The sequence below is a fragment of the Triturus cristatus genome, chromosome 10, assembly GCF_964204655.1.
Source record: "Triturus cristatus chromosome 10, aTriCri1.1, whole genome shotgun sequence".
Classification (NCBI taxonomy): Eukaryota; Metazoa; Chordata; class Amphibia; order Caudata; family Salamandridae; genus Triturus; species Triturus cristatus.
This window is the reverse complement of record NC_140593.1, coordinates 997,199,018-997,219,037: the sequence shown is the minus strand read 5'-3', so window position 1 is coordinate 997,219,037 and position 20,020 is coordinate 997,199,018. Positions and strand designations below refer to the sequence as shown.

The 20,020-nt window shown below is 44.8% G+C and overlaps 1 protein-coding gene across 3 annotated transcripts in view; it reads left to right on the top strand.

Annotated features, from left to right (window-relative positions):
• FLII (FLII actin remodeling protein) overlaps nucleotides 1–20,020 on the top strand; it is a 291,687-nt gene that overhangs the window by 119,371 nt on the left and 152,296 nt on the right. For all 3 annotated transcript variants that reach the window (XM_085628978.1, XM_085628977.1, XM_085628974.1), the window contains exon 5: nucleotides 8,359–8,439. In XM_085628978.1, the coding sequence (XP_085485104.1) occupies nucleotides 8,359–8,439 (81 nt within the window). The remainder of the gene's footprint in view (nucleotides 1–8,358; nucleotides 8,440–20,020) is intronic.

The window sequence follows — 20,020 nt, the reverse complement described above, 5'->3', positions numbered from 1 at the left end:
GATCTTGGTGGAAGGAAGCCAACAAGCCTTTGCATCTGCAAGTCCACGCGTTGCACAGGGGCTCCGTTCCTGCTGCTCCAACAAGGGTTACTAACCTCAAACTTGGAGAGAGGACAGGACTGGCCTCGAGGGATGTGAAGAACCACCACCTGTGTTGCTGTGCCTTTCAGAGTCCGTGGGAGCCCAGGATCAGCAGACCGGTCAGCTTAGAGGTCCCTGCAGATGCAGTAACGAGACTCCTTCACTTCAAGGGAGATTTCTTCAGGTGTCTTGGATGCCCACTTTTTGCCTGGTGCTAAGCTGTTATTGACTAGTCTGACTGGGATCCTGCTAATCAGGACACCAGTCTATCTGCTTACTCCCTCAAATTATGTTCAGTACTTGGGTACATGCCAGATTGGATACTGGGGGTACCCTTATCAGTCCCTAGTATATGGTACTAAGGTACCCAGGGCATAGGTACCCCAGAGGTCCCGCATGGGCTGAATCATGCATCATGCCACCCATGGGAGACTTTTCAAACTGGAACTACAGGCCTGCCATTGCAGCCTGTGTAAGCTGGTGCTAGCACCACCTACTAAAAATCTACGTTTCCTAGATCTAGGGTCACTGCACTTAAAACCTATAAGTCACACCTATAGCAGGCCTTTGCAATCCTGAATGCAGGGTCCTGGTTCTAAGTGTGAGGGTGCCCATGCATGAGCAGGACACCCCTACAGCCTACGGAGTCCCTTCTCCCGAGTTGCAAGTGAAGCAGCCATATACTATAGAGTGGCAGCGCATAATTATGCGATGGCCATCTCGAAATCAGCTGCAACAAATCCTATCATGTTTGGTATCAAACATGTTGGAAACATACCACAACACCGTTAACGGTGTGGGAGGTATGATTCCAAGCACTGTAAGAGACCTCCATTAGGCTCTCAGTGTTCCCGGTACCAACCTTCTAGACCCGGACAGCTCAAACTGGTTGCTGCCGACCAGAGACACGATTCTGCCCTCCTCCTGCTGCTGAGTTTAGCTTGAGCAGGGGAAGGCAGAACAGGCATCCTGTCACAGGGAGGTGTGACCACCTCCTAGACAGGATTTAGTGTATTGGAGCAGGGTGTGTGCGCTTGCCAGCACCAATCAGTCTGCATGAGGGGCACATTTGGTGTCCCCATTCGAAGTCCAGTTCAAACCAGCTCTGGGAGCCGTTGGCTCCCGCTCTGGCGCGAAACTGGACAAATGACCATGGGAATAACCTCCCCACTGTTCACACCCTTCCCTGGGAGGGTCCCCTGAATCGTCCTAACCCTTTCCTTTGGGCACTTAAGGGCTTACCTGTGGGTGGGTCCCTAGATTTGTTGTGGGACAAGATTCGGATCAGACACCACGTCTTTTACCATCTGGGCACTCTGGGCTTCGTTTGGGCTCAACTTGGTCTCCCTTCCAATCTGCTGCATTGCCTGTGCACCATACAACAACCTTCCAAGGCCTGTGGGCATCAAATACACCTGAAGGAATCTCCCTTGAAGTGAAGGAGTCACTTCCCTGCATTTCTCAGGCACCGCAACTAAGTCAACTGGTCTGCTGATCCTGAGCTCCTGTGGACTCCGAAAGGTTTGGCAACACAAGTGGTGGTTCTCCACTGCTCTTGAGGCGTTCCCTGCCCTCTCACCAAGTTTGAGGCCAGTATCCCTCGTGGGGGCTCCCAGAAAAGCTTAGGTGACAATGGAATGTCTTACTACCTTACCTTCTCTTTGCCTAGAGAGAGGTTCCACAGAAGGGTGTTGGCTACAGCCTATTTCAACTTCAGTTTGGACATCCAGTTAGGGGCCCATTGTGTATAGTTAAGTAGGACAGGGAGCAGCCTCTCAAGCTTCCTAAACAGTATTTTGTGGACTATGTCTTTGGCCTGCGTTCATGTATGGCTAAGGCAAGTAAAACCTTGAGGTCAGCCAGGAGCTTCAGAAAGCTTAGCATGATCAAAAGGCTGTACTGACTGTTTATCAGCCAGGATAGAAAGTGTGGGTGTTGGAGCCTGTGTCCCCAGCAGCTCTCCAAGAAGAATGGAGTGGCCCCCACTCGATCCTTGAAAAGAAAGGTGAGGTCACCTACTTGGTGGACCTAGGTACTCCCAGAAGTGTCCACTGGGTACTTCATGTGAAACTCCTGAAACCTTTTGTAGATAGGGCTGACATGAGCTTGCGTATGGCCACTGACGAGGGAGAGGAGGAAGAGAGTGACCTCTCCCTGATCTCCGCTCTCAGAACCCTGTTGATGGGTCAGTTGAAGGAGTAGCCTTGGCAGGCAGACTCACTGACCAGCAGCAAGCTGATTGCAGGAAGGTCCTCAATCAGTGCAAGCACATGTTCTCTCTGACACCCAGTCAACTCCCCTGGTGTACCCATGGATTGGACACAGGTGACAGTCTGACTGAAAAAACAAAATTATCAGACAGCCTCACCATATCAGAGACTGCATCAGGACAGATGTCCAAAAGATGTTGGAATTGAGGGTTATTGGACTAGTTCCGTAGCCCTTGTACCAAAACCTCACACCAAAGGTGGCAAGAGAGAGATGGTTTTGTGTGGACTACAGGGGCCTCAATGTAGTCACTAGGACAGATTCCCAACCTATTCTAAGGGCAGATGAGCTCATAGATACTTCGGCCTCAGCTGCATTTGACCTCACTGGAGACTCCCGGCAAATCAGACTAGCTAAAGATGCCAAGCCTAAAACAGCATTTTCAACACCTAGTGTGCAGTACCAATTTGTGATGCCCTTTGGTCTGAAAAATGCACCTGCCAAATTTCAGAGGCTGTGAACAAAGTCTCAACAGGTCTGGAAGCCTATAGTGCAGCATATCTAGATGATATTGCAGTCTCTAGCTTCTCCTGGGAGGATTACCTGGACAACCTCAAATCTTCTGGAGGCCCTGCAGAAGGCACGCCTCACTATCAAGGCCACCAAGTGCCAGATAGGGCAGAGCAAGGTTGTATACTTGGGTCACCTGGTAGGTGGAGGCAATGTTCAGCCACTGGAGAGCAAAATCCAGACCATCATGCACTGGGTTGCTCCCACTACCCAGACTCCGCTTTCTTGGGCCTGACTGGGAATCTCCAGTAGGTTTGTTAAGAGGTATGGGTCCATTGTGACTCCCCTTAATGATCAAACCTACAAGAGAATGCCTATGAAAGTTCAGTGACAGCTGCCAAAAGGCTTTTGATGACCTGAAGCAGGCCATATGCACTGCTCCCATTCTGCAAAGTCATGATTACTCCAAAACCTTAATTGTCCAGACAGATGCTTCTGAGATAGAGGTGGGAGCTATTTTGTCACAACTTAATACTGGGGGCCAGGACCAACCAGTAGCTTTTATGAGCAGAAGGTTGATCCCCAGGGGTAAACTTTGGTCAGCTATAGAGAGGGAGGCCTTGAAGAAGTTGAAGCTATAACCGTTTGGTACCCACTCCCTTGTTCAGACGAACCACAAGCCCCTCTTATGGCTTAAACAAATGAAGGATGAAAATCCCAAACTTTTAAGGGGGTTCATTTCCCTACTTCTCAGAGGATAGACTTCTCAGTGGAACATAGTCCTGGGAGTAACCATGCCAACGCAGACGGACTCTCAGATATTTCCACTTAGAAAATGAAGACTCAACTGGGCAAGTTTATTCTCCTCTTGTTGTGGTTGGGGCGTTGTGTAGGATAGTAGGATCTGCTTTCATGGTTATCCTCACGTTTTGATGATGTCACTATGTTTTTCTGACTAGTCTGACTGAGATCCGGCTAATCAGGACCCCAGTCTCTGTGCTTTTTCCCTTAACTGGATCATGGTGAGAACATAGGTACTCCACATATTGGCTACTGGTGTACCCTTGTAAGTCCCTAGTATATGATACTAAGGTACCCAGAGCATAGGTACACCTGGGGTCCCCAATGGGCTGAAGTATGTAATATGCCATCCATGGAAGACCACTCAAATTGTGACTACAGGCCTGCCATTGCAGTCTTTGTAAGTTGTGCTAGCACCTCTTACAACAGATATAGTTTTTCCTATATCTGAGGTCACTGAACTTAAAACTTACATCCTGAAGGCAGTGTGCTCGGTTCTAAGTGTGAGGGTGCCCCTGCATGAACAGAACACCCCTACAATCCACAGAGTCCATTCTTCCGGGTTGTATGTGTATCAGCCATTACAATACATAGAGTGGCAATGTGTCATTATGCGATGGGTAACTCTAAACTGGCTGCAACGAACCCTGGTGTGTTTGGTATCAAAGATGTTGGAATTATACCGAACACTGTAAACCGCGTTGGAGGTATGATTTAATGCACTGTAAGGGCCCCTTCGGGAAGCGCTCAGTGCTACTGGCACCAGTCTTCCAGACCCGAACAGCATACTAAAGCATTTGGTGCCCTCCTTACATACTCCTGTTGGAACCAGTTCAGGGAGCTGTTGGCTCCGGCTCTGGCGCGAAAGTGGACAAACGACATTGGAGTATCCTCCCACTGTCCAGCCCCTTCTGTAGGAGGGACCCCTGAATCGTTCCAACCCTTACATTGGGGTACTTAAGGACTTACCTGTGGGTCTTTCCTTAGATTCATTGTGGGACAAGATTCAGATCCGGAATCACTTAATCGTCAACCGTCTGGGCACTTTGCACTTCGCTGGACTTCACTTTGGGAACCAAGACTGCAACTGGGAAGACTCCTGCTGCTCCTGGTCTTGTTGTCCTGCCAGACGTCTGCGGCGTCTGTGCTTCATACATGTTCTGCTACAGGCCTGTGGACATCCAAGGCAGCCAAAGGAATCTCCCTTGAAGTGAAGGAGTCACTTCCCTGCACCTCTAGGCACCGCAATGAAGCTGACAGATCTGCTGTTCCTGAGCTCCTTTGGACTTTGAAAGGTTCAGCAGCACTGGTGGTGGTTCTGCAACTCCCTCAATGCCTGCACCATCTTCACAGCAAGTTTGAAGCCAGTATCCCTAGTTGGAACCGCTGGAGCAGTACCCCTGTGCACCACATTGACTTGCTATTGCCAAGGCTTTTTGACTCTCTTCACCAGAGATCTTCGGGCTCCAAGAAGCTCCAGACTCAAGCATCTCTTGCTACCAAGATCTTCATCCCCACTAGACCGTGGGCCTTCATCATTGGTGATCTGCTCGAGGTCCTCTTGTGACTTGTGTGCCTTTGGCCCGTGGGTCCTCTTGAGTGTCTTCTTTGGCTCCAGTGGACTCCCCTTCTTGCTCAGGACTTGCTCTGACGTACCTGCTCGTGGTGAGTCACTTTGACCTTGCTGGTCCCAACACTGCAACTTTTTCGTCCACTACGTTGGTTGCCGTTACCAAGGCTTCTTGGTGTTCTAGACGGACACCGCCCCCCTTGGCTCTTGACATCCGACGTGGGACAGCTCATAAACTGCTCTTACACAGCATCGCCTGGTCCTTACAGCTGCAGCTTCACGGTCACCGTCAACTCTCCTGCATCTCCGACATCGGTGGGCATTCGTCTTCTGTGCCTCCTGGTCACTTATGAGTGGCATAGACTCTGTCCCCTCTGCTTACAGGTACCTCTCTCTTGAATCCACCTTTGGGTTCCTCCGGACTTTTTTTTTACCTTCTTCGCCAGCAGCAACTTCACTGAAGTCCTTCATTGTGGTCTACGGCATTTTCAGACGTCACTTCGCACCTATGCACCTGGCTTCACTGGTGTAGGTATCCTGGTTCCTGGGGTATCCACGGGTGGGGTGACTCGCCAACCTTCCATCTTCCATGGGGTTTCTTCAGGGCCCTCTGAGAAGGGTCCTTCTTAAAAACTGCAACCACGACTTTTCCATTGACTTTTACTGAGCACGCAGTCGTGTTCCCACTCCGCACACGCCCGCCGTGGGGCTCCTGGGTACTTACCTTTGGTGGTTCCTTGGGCCCTTCTACGTCTTCTGGGTCCAGTCTCGACTTAGGTCATGGTTCGACTTCTACTTTCTTAGTATATGGTTTGATCTCCCCCTGGAGACCACTGTGTATTTGTGCTACTTACGTGTTCTATTACTAAAGTTTTGTTTGTATTGTGGTTACATCTCCAGGTAGGAGATATTGCAATGTGTTAGTGAGTGTTTATAATAAATACATATTTTTTATAACTACATGGTATGGTTCTTTTTCACTTAACCTACACTATATGATAATTACTGGTAAAACAAGCTGATTTACACTCCTTCTGGACTAAGCCTGAAGGCTGTTCTCCACAGCTACCACTTTGAGATCTTTTTAAGGTTGTCTAAGACCACTAAAATCATCGTAAGGGTTGTCTGGATTAGTGCAGGGTGCTACACTTGCATAAGTGAGCACCATATACTAAGCCAGCCTCCTGCACAGATGGTGAATACACTGTTTTCAGATCATTTTAGCCACCCCCTTGAAATGGTGTGTGATCGTTTTGGTTCTCTCAGACCACTTCTCTGGTCTGATCTTGATTCCGTGAACTCGGTCGCCAGGTTTAGAGTCTCATCTGTATTCTGGAGACATTAATCTTATTGGTTCCTCTGAGGCCTGCCATGGTGGTTCAGGATGGATTATTAAATTTGGGCTTTGATAGTTCTCACCTTCAGTGCACAGGCTGCGTTGTCTCTGGAGACGTTCGGGTCAGGAGGGGGGGGCCTCCAAACGTTCTAGGGCAGTGATCACTCTGGCATGCTGGCTTTAGGAACAAGAGGGATGTTTGAAGGCCACCGGAATGTGGGGAAAGTTTGGTCGTCGGATATTTGAGTGTCTTCCTTTCTGGTCGTGAATACTGCATTGGAATCTATTTTCCGGTGTTCGGCCTGTTGCGCCCCTTGGTTATACTATTACAAGTGCCTTTGGATTGTACAGCATATAGTATTGTTGATGACCTGAAGCTCGCCATACTCTGTTGTGTTGGGACTTTGCCTTGTGTGATATATATGCAGTGTTGAGTTCTTGCTGTTAGCCTCCTTTTTGTCTCGTGGGCAATGCTTTGCTGTGAGTCTTAGTTTTTATGCTATGCCCCCTCTTCCTCAGGTTTTGCTCAACTTCAGCCGCAGTGGCATCTGACTTGGATCCTGTTAAGGCACGTTTTGTGCTTCGATCTGAAGGAGGCTCTGATATTATTCTTGCTCCGTGGCCTCTTGCCTGTATGTGCCCTATTCGAGCCTTTTGGACCTATTGAACCAAATGTCGGTACTTTATTTTAGATGTACTTTAGATTGTTGCTGCTGTAAACTATCCTATAGCTAAGTTTGTTTGTACTCTTTGCATTTGTTCAGTTGCTGTTCTGTTGTGTTCAGTTGCTCTTCTGTTGTAGCATGCTTCTGGTTTTACCTTTGTGTGTTCTCTGCCTCCAATCAGTGTTGCGATATGTTTACCCTTCCCTGTGGTACGACTTCTCTTTTCAGCTTTGGTATTGATTCATGAGGTGAGGACTGGCGGCAGAAGTATCCATGAGATGAAAATGTTACTTACCTTCAGTAACCATCTTTCTAGTGGATACACTGTCTACCTGCAGATTCCTCACCATTCCTGCAGGTCTCAACCCAGAGAGGTGTGGTGGTTTGACTGTGGTTGATTTGTTTTTTTTTTTGTTGCAATGCCAAGTTAATTTTTTGTTGATTTCCTCTCTGTCCCTAATGTTTTGGAAAAAAAGTAAGTGCGCTAGGTTGCATTTTATGCCTGGTGGGGTAGAGCTATTTTAAGTTTCTGGATTCAGTCTGGCACCTGAGTGGATTTATGTTAGAAATCTGCAGGGAAATAGAATATACCTGGAAAATAATTAATATGGGTAAGTAACTTGTTCCTCCTACGCCAAGCTCTTCCTAGGCTTTTCCTTATTTCACCCACCATACCATACCTATCTTCTTCTTCTGATTAAAATCATGTTCTCTTTAATGGCATCCAAATCTTTCCTCCTTCCTTACGCTCGCTTGAGCTCTGCCTTGCTTTTTTTTTTCCTGTCCCCCTCACTCTGTCCCCCATGCATTGCCTCTCTTTCTCTCAGCCAGCTGCCCCCTGCCGCCTCCTCCTCCTCCAGACCCAAGCAATGTTTCCCTCTTTTTTTTCTCAGTAGTGCTGTCCTGCGACCCTCCTTTCTCCATTTACATACCCATTTTCTCTCCCTTTAGCTTTGCTATGACCCAAGCCCTATTCTTGTTCTCACACTCAAGCTGTTTCCTTATTTCTTTACTATTACTCCAGGTAGTACCCCCTCCCACCCCCTGCCGCCTTCCTTCCTTTTGTCCCCATCTCGCCCATGTCTTCCTTTTTTTTCATCCTAGCACACCGATCTTCATCAGTAAGCTTGCACCACATGCCCTCTGTGGTTTTCACCAGATTAATTGAATCATCTTTCTTTTTTGAGGCAATCGTGGCTCGAGCCAACAGCCTGAAGAATTCTGGAGTGCCGGACGATATCTTCCAGCTGGATGACCTCTCTGTGTTGGTATGTAATGTTCACGCTTGCAAACAGAGGAAGAGTTGGAGAGTTGTGTCGTCTCTAGTGAGGAAGCCTTTTTCCACTAATACTGTGCACTTGTTAGGCAGACCTTCCTCTTTTGATGAAAATGCGTAACGACAATTGTGTGAGAATGTCCATTTGCACTCACATTCAAAAGTGTATTTCTCCAATAAAAGTTGATTTTCAGATTTAAAAAGTATAATACTCAACATATCTTTACCATACTCCTATTAGATGTTGTTATCGAGAAAGGTAATAATCATTTCCTGTCAATTTTCCACTTCCTTACTTCATTGATTCTTCTTTTTGATCTTCATTTTCTATTTTCTTCCTCTCCATATTTTACCCTTCCTCCTTTCCCTCCCTTCATACTTTTACTCCCTTCCATGACTTGTTTCATTTCTTTCCTTCTGTATTTTTTAATATCCCTTCAAATACAATTCTCTATTCTTTCACCCTTTCTTTCTTTCCTCTCCTTAATTTTCTCCCTTCTTTTACATTTCTCCTTTTTTTTGTCCGTTGGTTCCTCTTTCCCTTTTTCTCACTTAATTCCTCTCAATCTATTATCTGGCAGGTAATTTGTATAACGGTAAAAATTGGACCGAACAAAACATTTTCCCACATTTGCAAATCACAAACGTTCTAGATACATTGCTTGGTTAATATCAGTGGGAAATCCTGTGGTGGAATTTGTGATATAGATGTGTTTTACAGGTTGTAGGGTCAATTATCATTAGCTTAGTTTGGAAATGCTAATATTCCACCTGGGCTTTGAAAAATGAAAACTTATTTACAAACTCAACATCTTTCACATGTTAGAAAGGTGCCTGCCCCCAACAAAGTATGCCCTGGACTCTGATAAATGCACACAAAAAACTAGTTTAAAGCCAAATGGGAAGGCTTAGGTTTGGTTTTCTGGAAATTGAACCTTTAAAGACATACTTGAACTCCACAACTAGTTATTGAAAATATTAACACAAGACAGCCATTTAAAGGAAAATTTGTAGGGGTGATGCAGTTGTCTAACACCCAGTGTCCGAAAGTTATCAGTTTGCTCAAATATGTATTTTTTTGGGCTTCTTATACAATGGATGACTTTGTGTGAAACATCACAGAGCATATTGGTTTGTGGCTTGGAAATAAGCAATTAAATCCATCAGTATAGGGAAGGGGTGGATAATCCGGTATAGTTGTTGAGGAGTAAATCTTTCCTTTGTCTTCCTCCATCAAAACAAGTACTCTTGAAAACCACATTCTTTTGAGCTAAATGGGGGTTACAAACATCATTTGAATCTCCAAGATGCATACTGGAGGCATTTTGAGTTTGTCCATAATTGTGTTTCCCAGTCAACAGTAATTCTGCTTGCATGCCAATGTCACCTTCTTGAGAAGTTTGATCATTAGTCGCTTCTTTAAAAAGTTCTTAACCATGAACAAGAGGATGCTGGAACAGCTTCAGAGGATTCTTTACTGGATGTTGGAAAAATCAGGTGCTAAACTTGTCTGACAGTTACCTGTAGACTTCATTATTAGGAGAATCCGATGGGGAAAATGATTGTTTTGAAGGTGGCTTTTTCCTTGAATTTTGACGGTGCTTGGTCTTCCTCCCCCTACTCTTGCCCGTAGCTTCCTAAGTAGGCTGAAAAGGACGACATTTTGAAGAAACATCTCCCCCAGTCCCACCATTGAGGTCATAAGTGAGAGAAGTGACCAAAGGGGGATGATCTGGTTGGATGGCACCCTATTGTCTCAGTTGGGACACATGATCGCCTCCTGTTTGATTTTATAAAGGCTAGCCCTTCGTACACCTCTCCTCACTTTAATTCAGCTCCAAGGGAGAATCCACAAATGAAGTTCCATGATGAGAAGGAGGCTTCTGTAATGTCTATATCCTCTGGGAAGCCAATGCTCTCTAAGCTTTCTGGGTGCGCGATATGCCAACTGTCGGAAGGTGGTTTATTATTAGGTGCAGGTAGTACCTTCAGCTACTAAGAACATCACAATCACAAATAAGGCCCAGTCAAGTCTGAATAAAGTAATCGTCCTCAACCTTTGGTAGCTTGTCTGACAAGATGTCAGGCTTAACTTAGTAGACAGGTGTGCAAAGCATTTAATATCATCAAAACAGTAAATAAGTAAAACACAACACACAATAAAAATTCAACACCAATTTCTAACAATAGAGAATATTTTTATCCATAAATTGACACCAAAATGACAAAAACCCAATGTAGGTAATTGGAGATATGAATTTTTTAAGTTTAAATTAAAAAATGTGCTTTCTAGTGCCTAAACGTCAAAGGTGCCAACCGCGGCAATCTGGTCGTGCTGGACTGGTCAAAGTTTCATGCTGATCGTGATGGAGCGTGGTTCGGATACATAGTGGTCGGGGCCGATCAAGTTTTTACCTTTGCACTTAGTCACTTTTTTAGAGCTTTTTCTTTGGACGTCGAGGGATTGGCTTCGGCAAATTGGACTTAGGTTCGGCAATGGCAGCCTGCTGCAGCACGATTCCCCGGTGGGTCCTGGAGGTCTTTGCCTTCATCGTTGATGGTGACGAGCTCGGGAGCTTTTATCGGCGCAATCCTATATGGCCGAGTCACGGTTCAAAGTCGTCTGCTTGACTCTCATTGTCAAGATCGGTCACCTTACGGAGCTTTTCCCAAAAAGTTGTCCAAAAATTTACCAAACTTTCAGAACTCCAGAAAGGTCATTTGAGGGTCTTGGAGGACCCACAACACCAACCCAGGGTCCAGAAGCTCCGATTTGCCTCTTGGGTTTTGGGACTGCAAATCTCACAATGCATCTGGCCAAATCCAGGTCAAACTGGTCAGCTGGGTTTGTCCTTGTTGGTGATGATGCAGGAGACATCTTCCAGAAATGTTCTTCCTGTTGCTGATTAGGGAGTTCACTCCTTGATCTTTGAAGCCAGGCAAAGTCCTCTCTTTATGAAGCCTTGAGAGTGCAGCAGGTGCAGTCCTTAGGAGTTCAATCCTTTCATGTGCAGTCCATGGAGCCTTCTTCTGATGTTTCCAAGCAGAGGTTTTAGGTGCATGGCAGCTCTCCCATAGTTATTCCATATTCTGGCCTGGCAAGAGGGGGCACCCCCATTCAATGGGGTTCAAGTTGCCACCCTCTGGTATGACCACTTTCCAGGAAGTGTGGCATATTTCTGACCCAGAATGTAAATCTTATAAAAAATCAAAATGGAGAAAATCTCTCCTAGGAGTTCAGGTCTGGCTAACCCGACCCACAGATGTGTCTAACTTTTCCCTATATTCCCTTTCCAGACCAGCTGCCCCCCTAATCTAATTAGAGAGGCTCCCATCTGACTAGGGGTGGGTCTTGTTCCTGTGCTTCTCCTATTGAAGACCAGTTTGGCTATCCAGCCCCCTTCCCGTCCTGGTATTTGCAGGCAGCAGATCTTGTCCCACCAGATGCTTCTATTGTTTCAGCCCCAGGCCTCTTCACACCTAATCAGGGAGCAGTTTGGCTCAGGCTATCAAAGGCCTGCCAATCAGAAGAGGCTGCTACCGGGGTGTTTTAGGTAACTTCAGAAAAGCTCTAAGTTCTAAAACTACTTTCCTGCAATAGTTATAATAAATATGACCATGGCAAGTTGTTGGAAGTATTGAAACTATTTTATGTATATATTTTGAATCATGTTGCTAGCTATTTTCAATCAAAAATTATACTTTATTAAAGGTTAATAAAGCCTCCCCATGTTAGCCTAAGCAGATAGCAGCACTACAATGGGGAATAACAAAGTTGGTCATTTTTTCCTCACCAGGGCCTATTAAACATATTTTGTAATGTCCCTGTTTTTAATTACAAGGCACCCTACCCTTGAGGCACTAGAACGGAATTTAGGGGTGACTTATATGGAATAAAAAGTTTGTTTAAGACTTGGAATTTAAAATACTTCCGAAGTCGAAATTGGACATGGTTTTATTTTAAAAGCAGCGTGCAAGATAGTGCTGGCTTTAAACTGAAATTAGACACCAAAGCAGTTCACACTTCAGTGCACTAAACCCACTGGGGTCCCTAAACCTCCCTGCCTTGTTATGTATTAGGGCCTTACAGTAGGGTGTCTTGGCCAGATATAATTATACCAAACACCGCATACTTTAAAAGACAGAGCACTGTCCCAGGTCCTGGTTAGCAGAGCCCAGTGCACTTTCAGAGTCCAGTAACAACCAGTATCTGTCAATAAATGGAGGTGATATCTGCAAAAAGGACGACTTTCCTACATCAACCTACTTGGATTGTGAAACAGAAATTCAGATCTTTTGAAAGCGATGCCTATTTATGGGCATGGTACTGGTAAATCCTAAAGATATTTTTGAGGAATTTGGACTCTTCCTTGGTACATATAAAGTACATACTTCATACAATGCTGGTGCATACTGTACCAATGTGTGTGATACTGGTGTCATAAAAAGGGCACGTACAAAGCAGTTTCATACTGCAGCACAAATCCATGTCTGTATACTCCCTGATTTCGTCCATCAAGAGTGTTTGTGGTTACCTCTATAACAAGTGTGTGGAGGCTGTTTATCTTAAACTCATCTTGTCTAAAAATGAATTTGCCACAATGAACAGCAGCACTCTCCTACAGATCTAAGCTTGATTCACCCACTTGATCCTCAGATGTATCTTCATCTGTCTACCACAGTGCTACATCCATTGATTTCTAAATGTGAATTAGCCTATCAAATATTGTATAATCTAAAAACAGACCTATGCCTGGTTCCCCATCGACCTTGTCTGCAGAATTAATCACCTTCCCATAAGCAACTTACAAGCCATAGTGCAAATCCTCTTACTGTCTCACATGGATGGGGCAGTGTCCTGCTGAGTGGCCTCCCTGACTTCCTCCTGGACACACTGACCGCTTTACTGCATGCTGCTTCCAGTCTGATCATAAACTAGAAGAACTGTGACCACATCACCACTCTCCGTTTAAGACTGCATGATCTTGGCATTGCAACCTTAGTATTAACTCTAGTGCTTCCTTGGCCAGGCTTGAAATTCAAAAGAACTTAAAGCAGTGCTTCCCAAGCTTTTTAGAACCACAACCCACTTTTTAGATGCACAGACTTTCTCAACTCACCTAGGTTAATTAGACATGAGGCGGTCAATGTTTTATTTCAATGTAACTAATGCATCATTCACAGACAGCACATTTTCCATTGAAATGGCCACTGCATTTGCACAGAAACACAGTTTTACTTATAAACTTATCTTGCTCACGATTGATAATGTGAGGAAATCGGGGTTAAGTGAATATTTATCCTTTTTCATCACCTTTTTAAAGTGTCTAGGTTTGTATTGATCCAATAAAATCTTTGTTTCCTTCACACTCCACAATTAGTGTGTCCGAGGTTGCCCTTGGAGTGAGCTGCCTCTTTGTGTCGTTAGATCAGTGCTTTGAATAGGCTGGTACTGCCCGGTACTAAGTGCCGGCACCTTTTTATTTTGAGAGGGAGAGTACTGGCACTTTTCAAGAGTGACGTAATACGTTTAATTGGAGAGTACCGGCACTTCTCAGAAACAAGCAGGTACTCTGGTTCAGAGTACCTGCACTTCTATTTTGCCATTTTCCATTCTATTTTTGCATTTCAAGTACTGCGTTAGATTGCGGGTGAACTGTTTTCGCGTCTGGTGGTTGTGGTTGGAAGTGCACAATGGCGGGGCTTTCCGCTATAGGGACGGCACGATGTGGCGGAGGGGCTTCAGGTGTTTGAAGGAGGTTTGGGTTGAGCAAGGTCTTGTTTGAGGTTCCGCGTTACAGCTGTGTGCATTTGTTTTTCTTCAGAAACCGCTGATAGTGCTGTTGGATTTACGGAATAGTTACCGATTGCATCACTGACCCTTTGACCGGCAGCTCAGTCGCCATGTAGAAAGCACCCTAAAGTACAAGAGGACTTCAGCCCCAGCTTAGTCTCTGTGGCCCTCTAGCAGATGGTGTTTTGAAATATCTGTCTACCAGCTCTTTCTCGCGTGTGCATGGATAGACACAGGCAGTTGTCCCAGGAACGTTTGTCTGTAGCTGGGTGGCTGGATCTTCGTTGACGCTGTGGGTGGTGACACCGTAGTGGGGGCTCTTGTTTGCTTAGAGCACGAGAGCGGTCTCTCGCATGCAGGGCAGCCCAGCTGGCAGACCGGCACATGTAGGTGATGTGGCTGTGAAAGGTCAGCCAAACCTTCTATGCAGGTTACAGTATGCCCTAGGTGCTCTACACACCAACGTGAAAGAATGTGGATGGACTGCATGCATCCAGTGATTGGGAGACCGGAGTGAAGCACATATTTATTTTTACTTGAGGTGGGATGTAAACAGATTTTAAAAGGATCAAAACAAGAGGAGCAGGCAGGAGAATGGGCTTGTGGTGGCTTGCTTTTCTAGTACTTCTCTTTGAAGTTCTGTAGACACAGCCTTTGTGTCGGGTGATGACCTCTCACAGCAGAGTAGTCTCCAAGCTGGAGCACCCCCAACAGAAGCACAAAGAGGTGTGAACTCTCTGCACCTCCATCTGAACAGTTACAAAGGCAGTGATCAGGAAAGCGAGACGATGCTGGTATTACCTAAAGTACCCTTCTCACTCTGAACAACAGACTGCAGCCCCCTTCACTTCTACCATCTAGTAAGTGGCAGTGCTACAGGAAGGACCTAATTGAATTTTCCACAGGCGCCTTGTTTCATTTGTCCTCAGTTCACGGTCTAGCTCTCCTACCTCCTACATCCTGATGCACTGTCACTGTTTGAGAGAAAAACTTTATCTTCAACTTGTGGACAGAAAAGTACCCCGGACATCCAAAATGGAACCCGCAGGTATCACTCTGCTTCGCTTATACCTATGTCACATACACAAACACACCCAACGTACACTTGGATTGGATTAGGTGACAAAAAAGGGTATAAATCTGATTACACATTGGTGGGGGCTCTAAGCCAATGCCAAATAACTTGTTTTAGTGAGAAAAAACGTTTATTTACAGAATAGTGAGAGAATATCTTTAAATGAGACCTTTTATCTACTACGCCATCTCCCCCTGTGCAGTGTATAGACCCTGTACCAAGGTTGGGATACTCCAGGCTTTGTTTAAAAGGTTAGTCTTAGGCTTAAGACACAACAAGCTAGGGCTTTAATGTTTTAAATGACATGTAGACTCGGAGTCTCATGTTTAAGCACTCTGCCCCAGATATGAAGCACTATGTAATAGTTTGTCTCTTGCTTGCGAACTCAGAAAGCCTTCTCCCACTATTCGCCTAAACCCTGCATGAAAAATTGACCTCAACTTACTCCGCTTGGTTCCTCTCCTTTCTTTCTTCGGAGTAACCCTCTTCTTACCTGACATTCACCTAACCCTACATAACCCCCTCTAATGATCGCACTTACCTGGAATTATTATTTCACGAAGTAACTGGAGTAAACACATGCAGTTTTTCTTGAGCGCACATGACTAATCTCACTAACCAAAACCAAAGGAGATGATAGATGGAGTGTTGAACATTGCAAGCACTCACCCCCAGTCAACTGATCTGGGTTTAATCCATCATCATTCTTTAGCTCACTCCGCCACCCCAGTTCAGACATGGCCATATGCAAATCAGCCTGACCCTGTGCCTCATAGGAACAGTCCAGCCCGAACTGGGGTGGCGGAGTGAGCTAAAGAATGATGATGGATTAAACCCAGATCAGTTGACTGGGAGTGAGTGCTTGCAATGTTCAACACTGCGTCCATCATCCCCTTTGGTTTTGCTTTGTTCGCCCTAAGTTGGCAGGGTATGCCCAGACGTGGGTCTCTTGCTTACTTTGCCACCGGATTCAAAATAGCCTGGCTGATGAGGTTTATGAACCCGAAACCGGTCCGAGGATGCTTGTTTCCGGTCTAGGAAGACATGGCTTGGCAGTTCGGCTGGACTGTTCCCATGAGGCACAGGGTCAGACTGATTTGCATATGGCCATGTCTGAACTGGGGTGGCGGAGTGAGCTAAAGAATGATGATGGATTAAACCCAGATCAGTTGACGGGGGGTGAGTGCTTGAAATGTTCAACACTCTGTCCATCATACCCTTTGGTTTTGCCCTAATCTCACTAACCAACAATAACCACAAGATTAACAACTAACCTTGGTTCTACAGTAGCGTGCTACTTGCTGTAAAGTGCTTCAACACCTTGTCAGAGGTAGTAAGCACTATATAAATCCAAATACAAATGCGTACAAAATGTGCTTAATTTTTGCTGTCCTAACTGCTGAATGTGTACAGTTCTTTTGCAGATATTTCTTTTGTTGTGCGTTATAAAAAATGACATCCTAGAGCCTTTCCTTTCACACTCTGTGTACCCCAGCAAGATTGTCAAATAACTCACTTGACTTTTCTTTCTCTGACTACAAAGAGAGAAGTGTTGTTAACACCAATTCCTATGTTAAATAAGCAGCAATTTGTCAGAAGACATAGCCTGACATTTGACCCCCCCCCCTGTCTTTGAAGCGCTGATAAAATGACAATATAAATACAGAATTTAAAGGCATCTTTATTTGTTGCTTCTAGCTTCACAACCGACCAAATATTGGCTCACCACCCACAGTTTGGAAAACACTGCCTTATCGTAATGAACACGAATACTGGCTTTCTTTGCACAAGTCTTGAGGCTATGGACTGACTTGCCCCTATATACCATCACTAGATTTGAATGGTGATCGGTAGGCCTGGGAGATCCTCCTATGGATGCCCATGGAAAACTGCGTGTGATTCAAGACTATATGTCTGAGCTAAGTGCCAGCATCATTCCAACCCTCCTGCACAAACAAGACTATTCCATGCCTCACTGCTAGAGGCTTGCAGTCATCTGCTCTTTCTACTGCCATACCACAATGTAGGACGGTCTGTGGATGCCACTTCTCTTTCCCTTCAAGCTGCGTGTATTTGCAGCGCTTGTTTGGTTGCACCGTCCTCTGTGTCATTCATTTTCTTCCTTCATCAAACATCGGACTGCTTTCTAAGCAATCTGGTTGATTAGGCAACAGAGGGACCATTCCCAATCAGTTGAGTCCCTTAGTGTGCTATCAACGTGCCTCATTATTTTTCTTTCTTTTACTAGCCTCACCTACCTGTGAGACACTCATCTACTCCGAGATCTGTTTGACTTGGACTCTGGTGTGAGAGAGTGTTGATCTCTGATACAAGTAAAAAGGCATTTGCCTTTAAACGAACAGTTAGTACTTTGAAGTTTTCTTATCACTGTGTCTACTCCATGGCTCAGGCAGGCTTCAAGGCCAGCAGAAAGATTCTTTGAATGAAGGATATCTGAGAATTTTGTGTGTTATGCGCCCAAATTTGATGGATGCGAGTTAAAAAGCCATATGAAGCTGTACTTTTCTACGTACATTATGAAAATGCCACTACTGTTGTCGTTGCCACTGTTTCAAGAAAAAAGTAAAGGAGGCTCTTTTCTTCTTTGTGACAGAGTTGCATTTTTTTTCAGCTCCAGTTTGGGTGCTAAAACTTTCTGGGATGCGCGTGTTGGACATGTATGTCTTGACAACTACATTGTAGCTTCATGAGGGTTTTCTATAATGTCTCATTATCTCTGTTAAAGTGTCTTGATCCATAAGGAAAAGGGTGTAACCTAATAATAGATGTCATTGCCCTTTGACATAGTAATGCGCAGATATAAAGATGCTATCTTTTTGTCTTAGGAGATATATATACATGCATATAGATGCTGTGCTCATGGAGGAAGTGTTTAGCCTGCCTGATGAGGTCCAAACCCTAGGTTTGTGCAGCTTCATATTAAACTTAAAAAATAAAAATAAAAAAAGAAGTCTCTGGCAGAGCGGTGCACTCATGCCCTCATAGCATCACATTATTTTCACTTACCCCTTCTACAAATGGAGTAGAAGTGCCCTTTTGGTTGCCTTTGCCAGTAAAGGCTTATATATTTGAACTGTAACAGCTTTTATTTTTTATCGTAAACTTATATTTTTCGTACATTTTTTGTACTAGACTACATTTCATTTTCTCATCATTTTTTTTCTTTGGAGTGTATTTATTAGTTTAGTCCTCATGCAAATCTTTTTATTACAAAAAAAAAATTGAGTACATAAAACTTTACTTGCCGTCTTAACTCTTTTGCTGTGAAACTGGTGAAAATGGGTGAGTACGGTATAGTGCCCATGCTTTATCATCATGACTTAATATAACTGTGTAATGCAAAGAGTTGAAATTGAATACTCTCTCGAAACAGAAAGTCATTGTTTCACTGTAAAGGCTAATTAAACTAAAGACAGTTGGCACCCCTGTTAGCGAGCCTCCCTCATAATGGATTCATGGCTGAGGAGCTGGCGTGGCTTCAAACATTATCAGTAGCTTCCGGTCTTCAGCCTGTTTCTCCCCCACAAATGTTTATCTCCATTACCTCACAAACATAATTTGATATTATTGATTTTGCCATTAGTCTTTTGCCCCGCATCTCAGCCATCTCTTCAAAGTATTTGGTGGAATTCCTGCTTGCATCCACTCCTTCCTGGGCTCTGAAAGCAACACCCAAGTATACTGTAGGAGATCATAACTGCTGGGTCTGTACCCACTGCGAGGATTAGGTCTGTTACCATTCCAGTCCTGATAAGCCTTTTCGTAGACAAAAGCCCATGGTAGATCAGTTTTGGAGAACAATGGAATACACTAGCTTAAGTTTTACTGTGTTTTGTTACGTTAATGGGTGAGCTTCATGCAACAAATGGTCTTCTGAAGGTGGTATGGAAATATGCATAAGAGGTTAGCTTTACTCGGTGTAGTGTCTTGCAATATTTTATGACGGAACCTTTTTGCCTCCTAAACAACTCCGTAGAGCTATGACGTATGTGAGAGTGCAATGTCATGAAGGCTTGTTTTAGAATGCTGAGTTTGCAGTTACATTCATCAGAATAAAGACATGTAATACTAAGCTCCGGTCATTGGCGGGTACCACTGCTGAGAGGATGCTACAAATGGTGACGAGATAGGGCATAAGTAACCCGAAGAATGACCATGCTGTCCCAGAGTGTTTGCCGTGGTCCAAGTGAACTACTTGTGCGTGCCACGTGTGTCGTTGTCGAAGAACGCAAACAATGCTTCAGGCATGTGGAGTCAAAGTGGAACTCCCGCTGCTGTAAAGCAAGTGAAGACCATGAAAGCGTTGCAAAGAATTTACATGTTGATGGTCGAGAACTTGTTGGTCAAGCCATACAAAATGGTACCGCGCTGCCACGCAAGATAAAATTGTACAATATACTGAGTGTTAACGTTGAAAACAGATTCAACCTGGTTTATGAAGCGCAGCTGCTGATAATCATAATTTATATAATAACGCTGTGAACAGAATTGCTGCAAGGTGGAGATCAACCAGGTGCTACAAAATGCAAATTGACATTTAGACAAAAAGAAATAAATGACGTACTGAATGCCCTGAAGAGAGTTGTCATACTACTGAATTTGGTGAAGCTACCTCAAGGAGAAGTGTTCAGGGTTATGCTTACGGAGCCGTCCATATCTGAAGCTATCAATTTAAAAGTTGCC